Here is a 6,964-nt window from a genome sequence, read left to right as displayed (position 1 = left end):
CTATCACAAGCGCGCACACCGCGTCACCCTCCAAGGTCTGGCGACGGTAGAGTCACGCGCACCACGAAGCGTTCGATGACCTCCGCCTTTCGAGCCACACAACTTCCCGTAATCTGGCTCGTTATCTCTGGCATTCCCATCGCGATAACGTGCGTGTTGAATACCACAGATTGAACAGAAACTCGGCCGAGCGAAGCGGCGAAAATGAACTCAATCCGCTCGCTACGCAGCTCAGGCGGCCGCCATCTTGCGTTGCGCCCGCGACATCCAATCAGGAGGGTCGTTGTTCTGCGCCCCGACCGGAGGACCAATAGCGCTTCAGCATCTATTCCTAGCTTCGTTTGTGTGTCGTTTCTTTTGTGCCGTTTGTGAATGAACGAAGATACAAGAGACGAGCGGAACCGGAAAGACGATCGCTCGGCCGATCTAACCATATCAAAATGGCCGTGCCCGGTGGCACCGTTGCGGAGATAGAGCGCTCCGAAAATTGCCGTTTTTTCGCCCTTTTGCGGTGATAGTTTGTCACCGCGCCTGACAAAAGTATTTTTTATGCCACTTTGCGACGCTTTTCAGCGTAAAAACTTTGCAGACGCACAGAATAGGAAACATAGAAGCCGAATATGTGGGTTTCAAAAAAACGATGTTTTGGTCATTTTTCCGAAGTTGAAAATAAACGAACAAAATAAAATTTGAAAAAATCTGGTCGAAACAATTAAGCCAAGTGTGGCTGCAATGTGGTGCGCTCACCTGTCCTTCAAATGTTCACAGTCACAACCTAAGCAGTGAATTGGTGATTCGAAATGCACCTTTTCAAGTGCAGACTCCTGTAATGAATACACCCTTTTGCACCGCACAAAACTGGATTCAGTTACGAACTGCATTTTTTTTTTTAATACGAACTGCATTTTTTTTTTAATGTCGCATTCGTGGTCCCTTTATTTTGTGCCGGCAGCTGTAATTCACCGTGTGGTACGTTGAGTAGAGACTGACAAAAAACACTGAAGTGCCAATCAGTTATAATTTTATTAAGAACACAGGTTTCCAAGTTACAAATCTAAAATCCTGCTTTGAAGAACACCAAACACGAATGTAAAATTTCCGAGCTGGGTATATGCGAATGTCACAACAGGTTTTCATTACCCAACTAGAAATGTAATTTTTTTTTAAAATTGATGAACTGGTTATATATGGGAATGTTGTAAATCACAGGTTTTTAAACAGCACAAACGTCAACGTTAAAAGTGCTTGCCTGACAACAGCAAAGTCAGGAAAGCAACGAAACTGTGCACCTTCTTTCAGTGCCAACTGAATGAGAATGTTGGCAAACATTTCAACGCCAACAAGAAAAAAACAAAAAAAACAAGAACAATATCACTAGAAAAAGAAGAAGAGTTTTAGCTCTTCATCCTTGGGGAAAAACGACTAGGTTATTTTGAACTGCATGGGCAACTGTAACACATAGTTGCAAGTATTGTTTAAGCATAAGAAAGGAAAACACTGACTAGAACCAGCAAGAAATAACAGAGGGTTATACACTCCCTACTGCCTACCGAGCAAAGATGCTCGCAAGAAATATGACCAGGCTGGGAACAAAAAAAGAAGATGCTCCCAGCAAAACAACAACGAAAGGGTTTTTCAGGAACAATTAAACCGTAAATATAGCTAGTAGTTTTAAAATAACTACAGCAACAGAGAGAAAGATTGAACACACGAGGTAAAACAGCCCAAGATTGAAACTAGTTACGTCCCGAGTCGGATTTGAAGAACTTTTGCTTCTTCGAGACAGGTTGTGGAGCGACGGGCTGAGATGGCTTTGTCGAAGTGGGTTGACCCGTTTTCTCCCGTTCTGCAAAGGATCTCTTCAGCGCGCCGGTAGTTGCCTACAAGATGAGAGAGAGAGAGAGAGAGAGAGAGAGAGAGAGAGAGAGAGAGAGAGAGAGAGAGAGAGAGAGAGAGAGAGAGAGAGAGAGAGAGAGAGAGAGAGAGAGAGAGAGAGAGCAAAACAGTGAAGCACTTAAAAACGACCAACTTCTTGGGAGTCACGAAAAAACAACAAAAGTGGCTTTAGGTCAAAACTCTTCCAACGTAACCTCCTCTGAAGACGAGACAAAAACATTGCCACAAGAAGGCATGGCTCTGAAACTGACATTAGCCGACTTGATTCCTCGAGACCCTTCCTTTTAGTACTTGCAGTTGTGATTACGTCCCTAGCCGCTACCTCAAGTATCTTACAGGCTCCGATGCCCCTTTTCTGCGATCTACCGTATTTATTCGAATCTAGGCCGGCCCCGATTCTTAGCCGACCCCCGAAAGTGCGAAGCCAGGAAACAAAAAAAAAAAAAACTTACTTCGAATGTAGGCTGAACAAAAAGGCGAGGTCAGCGTTCACAAAAAGAAAACACGTTTATTGAACATGAAGATGCGGTGCTGGAACTCAATCAGTTTCTCTTCAAAATCCCCGGGCAACTTCTGGGCGATTGAGGTTCGACGACGGAGGCTAAAACCGAAGCACTTCATGAATTTCTGTAGCCAGCCCCGACTGGCTTTGAAGTGTGCCCGCGATAAGCCTCGTTCCCTTGAAAGCTCACTTGCTTTTTTTGCCTGGAGCACTTCCGTCGTTACTGGAAGGGCAGCTCCTCGCTGCGTCCTAACGAAGTCAGCCAATGGCATCTCCATTTTTCGTGGTGACGGCCTTCTCGTGGTCCGGTGAATGCCATCCTCATTGCGGCGCAAGCAAATATCCTCTCCCGTTGCGTCCTCCAACGTCGGACATTTTTTTCATCCACGCCGAAGTCCCACCCAGCTTAAACGTTCGACGACAACTTCGTGGTTAAAACAACTTTTCTATTAAAAGCGGCACTATAATGGCACCGCTTGTTTGGTGCCATTGTGCTGTCAAAACCAAATGCCACACCACACGCAGGCCACTGACTATCCGCACAGTTCAAAATGGCGGCATCGCCCCCAGCTATGGCCCCTTAATTAGGTGCCCACTGGCTCGTCTAGTAATGGCTACAATACTTTCTTTTCTCGGTGGCGCTAGCTGCGCGCCACTTCCCTCAATTTCACATGGAAATTGGCGGGTGTTTCAAAATCCTCGAATCCAAGCCGACCCTGGAGTTTGATATATCAGTATTTCAAAAAACCTATTGGCTTAGATTCGAATAAATACGGTACATGTAAGACGGCAGATTCGGTCAATTTATCAGTGGCGAAAATAGCCCCGGGTACTTTGACAAGCTTAATGGGTCTCCAAAGGCTGAATGAAATTTAACCAAAAGATCACACTTTTCATTTCATTCTCAGCTTTTGTTTGACAAGCAACAATGTGTTATTTGATGAGAAATAAGTAAACAAAGCTGGCATTTCTCGTTTTAACCGAAAGATGATACGTGTCATATCACTCAGCTTTTGCTCGACAAGCTAGAATGTGTTATTTGATAAGAAATGAGTAAACCAAGCTGGCATTTCTCTAGAGACTCCTGCTTCCCTGTCATTTTTTTGTGACAGAGCCATTGCGCCGCAAAGTAGAAGCGACGAGGCACCGGTGTGGTTTAGAATGTAAACGGTTGGCGCTACGCACTCCCACGCTGGCAGCGGTAGCTTTTATGCCCCCAAGCCATGGCCAACCCCCAAGAAGAACGTTTCTTTGGCCGAGGAGGCTATTATTTTTGTAACTGACGGAACGAGAAATTCTTTTAAACACTCGAGCCGCACACGTGCTCGCCAACATTAGACACCCCATTACTCTAACCTTAACGAGCAAAGCCGCTTCAGAAGCGACAAGCGCTGTTTCAAATATCGGGCAACTGTTAGACGTCGCTCAGGCGGGCGCCTTCCTTCATATCGCGTCGTCTGGCGATCCCGTCCATTTCATTCTCTTCTCTCACGTGAACTGTGAACTTGGCACGAAATACACACTCGCTTCCCAGTACCCGTCGCGTGTAGTCTCCGTAGCCAAGGCCGAACATAATGAGGATAGAGCTACACGACGCACGATTTACGAATTGTTTATCAACAGTGGCTCGTGGTGAACGGAAAAGTGCAAGTTCAGATCGGTGAAATAACCACCTGCAGTAAGTACCCTAACCTTTCACGAGTGATAAGGTTCTAACAGGCGCTCTTCTCTTCTCTCTTGGCACTCTTTCCCGTAGCTGGCCTTGTGCCATTAACACCCAACCATTGTCATCAAGGTTCTAACCAGCTGGCCCTCTTTGCCCCAGCTGGCCTTGTGCCAAAAACATCCAACCATTAAGGCTCTAACCGGGCACGGGCAAGCTTTACCGACAGCGACATCAGCGCGCAGAGAACGGATTAGAAGCTCAGGCTGCTTGCATAACCACCTGCAGTGCACCTTGCAAATTTTGCAGCTTCCTGCCGGGGTCATTCCTTGTAGCAGATTGGGCGTTTGCACCGTGGTAGGTTGTTAACTTCGCTAATTGCGCACCAACACTTTTCAAAATGAAAATAAGAGCATGATGGCGGACTCTGAAGCGCGAGGGAAGCAGCCTGTTTCGTAATGCATGTGCTGTAGTCTGTGTATTTTTACATTAGATCAGCTCGCGGAAAGTTTTGATTTACATCTACTTCGCGTGCGCAACCACTTAGGAACTTCTAAAACATTTGTAGTTTCTTCTCAAAGGAGCTTTCACTGGTGTGTTCGCAACTTCTGTTGATGTCACAAAATGTAGCACCAAAAAGTGTACGGGGCGTCGACACCTGTTTATGTTTCTGATATTTTCTGCTTCATTAAACAACTGCTAGTCGCACGAATGGTGTACTCAGATTCTCAGCACGATAAACTATCAATACTTGCTTCCACCCTTTAGTGCCGCTTCAAATCAATGTGTCGATGGCTAGCAATGAGACACACACAGTCATACTGGTATGGGCTAGAACCGTTCTCAAACGAAGTCCAGTTAATGAAATGTAAGCTGCGACCAGTTAGTGCGACTGTTTTGAAAAGTACGCCAATCTCGTACTTACCTCGTCGGTCGGCCCCTCGTGACCGGCTTTGTCGGTCCCACGGCTCTGCACAAGGTAAAAGTCACGACTTGAAATGGGGCGACTAAGACCGCTTGCCACAAAAACGAGGCACACAATGCGGCGGTCACTCACACAGCATGCCCTATTCCCTCTGCAAAACCATTCCTCTCGATGTTCGTAAACAACTCTCTCAATCCCACACTGACAGTTGTCACAGAGTAAGCATTCGTGGCGTCAAGCCAGTTCGGGAACATTTCCTACAGTACCCGAGCGATGAACGAGATTTGGTTGGTTGATTAATTGAAATAGGCAATTGCATTAGGCAATAAAACAAAGCTCTCTTAGAGAGTAAACTAAATGAGCACTCACCGACAACGACAGCTTGCTTTTGCCACTTTGTGGCAATCCCACGGCCTGTCCCTAGGAAAAACAAGGAAAAAAACATGTCAGCATAGACAAACTCTTTTCAAGGACGCTCATTCATGTATTCAGCATTTCCATGAAGAAGGTCGTAAAAATGTTTACTGTGTTGAGACACATTTGTTGTATGTATAGGCCAACCTTTTTTTTTGTACCTCCAGCGTCCGTTACTACGGAGAAAGACGAAAAGAACACGTTTATCTCCAGTGAAAAGGCAGGTTGGCACTCTACACTAGTCCGAGGCGGTGACATTTATAATAAAATTATTACACATTCGTGTGCCTAACACAAGAACTGAACCACGACAATTTTTCTTTAAACACGAAAGTGTTCTATGCCGGGATTCACGAAGATCTGACTGACGTCGTCATATCTGCCACGGAAATGACATCGCCAGAAAATCTTTAACTGCCGCGGCTGCGCCAGGATTTGAGCCGGGAACTCCGTCACCGCAAGGGGAGGAGCCAGGCTTTTTACCGGCTGTGCTATGAGCTGAAGTGGAGACAGCTCTATGAATGCGCCATATATCCTTCCTATAACCTCCTTCATTTCGATGGTGCTGCCGTCTAGGAGAGGTGAAGCGAAGTAGCGCAACACAACGCTAATGAGCGCCGACAGTTGGCGCGAGCTGAGCTCGTCACAACGCAACCGTCTGCCCTGCACTCCACAGAGCAGGGACGCAGTGGTTGCACATTTGCCAATGTGACGTACCAGTCGTCGCTCGCCAAGCACACCCACAAGACAGCCCCGCAAATCATGCTCCTACCCTGCAGCGGACCGTGAGTGTACCAAACAATTCGCTGGCAACCAGTTTGGTTTTCGTTCGCACGGTTTGTGAGCGCTTGTAGTTTTCATTCGGGTTTACGCAGTGCTCCAGCGCGTGCAATCCAGTGTCAAATGTTGATGCACCTGACGGCGTCATACCGATGAAGAATAAATAGCGATGTACGAGTTCATATCAATGCAGCATAAACATTCAACTGATCCTGTCAAGGCACATTTCACTTTCCTGTTTTACCGCTTCCTATGAAAGCGGGATCGGCCACATTTTTTTACTGTAGTATTACCACAATATTGTTTTGTCAAAAGGCTCCTGGCAAGTCAAGTACCAAATAATGTTGTCAGCTTTGTAATCCGACAGTGTTGAGAGGTGATAATTACTTGAAAATGACACCAGCTATTCACTAGTGATCTTTGATTCGGAGAAAGGGCAGCTTAATTCTGCCAAAGCTTATTTCTGATGGTCCCCCGCATGTCTAGCAAGTGTGCCTGGCATTTTCAACCAGTTTCCAGCAGTTTCGGTTTCGTTTTTGCGTTGCAAAATTCATATTTGGCGCTACTACGCAGTTACCAAACTACAAGCTCATTCACCATGGCGGCTCCGTTGCCCGCTACTGTTCCTCAAAACAGGCATGCCACTCGTGCTTCCACTTCATCTACGCCTTACTTCTGCGATAACAGCTTCTGCTGAAAAGTCAAAAGATAACATTAAGTCGTCGGGTATCAGTTCAGATGAGGAGAATGCTTCCAATTGGCCTTGAACACCGCCAGCTGTTCA

General features: G+C 46.3%; 1 protein-coding gene across 1 annotated transcript in view; it reads right to left on the bottom strand.

The window, feature by feature from the left end:
- Window positions 1-1,010: 1,010 nt before the first annotated feature.
- The window catches only part of LOC144142980 (uncharacterized), a 71,528-nt gene continuing 65,574 nt past the window's right edge, over window positions 1,011-6,964 (bottom strand). The window contains exons 30-32 of the mRNA XM_077674806.1: window positions 5,356-5,406; window positions 4,987-5,031; window positions 1,011-1,880 (exon numbers count right to left, since the gene is read on the bottom strand). Of these exons, the coding sequence (XP_077530932.1) occupies window positions 1,737-1,880; window positions 4,987-5,031; window positions 5,356-5,406 (240 nt within the window). The 3' untranslated portion in view covers window positions 1,011-1,736. The remainder of the gene's footprint in view (window positions 1,881-4,986; window positions 5,032-5,355; window positions 5,407-6,964) is intronic.

The sequence above is a fragment of the Haemaphysalis longicornis genome, unplaced genomic scaffold (genome assembly GCF_048455015.1).
Source record: "Haemaphysalis longicornis isolate Haplotype H1 unplaced genomic scaffold, Haemaphysalis longicornis Haplotype H1 scaffold_6, whole genome shotgun sequence".
Taxonomy (NCBI): Eukaryota; Metazoa; Arthropoda; class Arachnida; order Ixodida; family Ixodidae; genus Haemaphysalis; species Haemaphysalis longicornis.
Note: the sequence above shows the minus strand (reverse complement) of the source record. Positions and strands in the feature narration are given on the sequence as shown.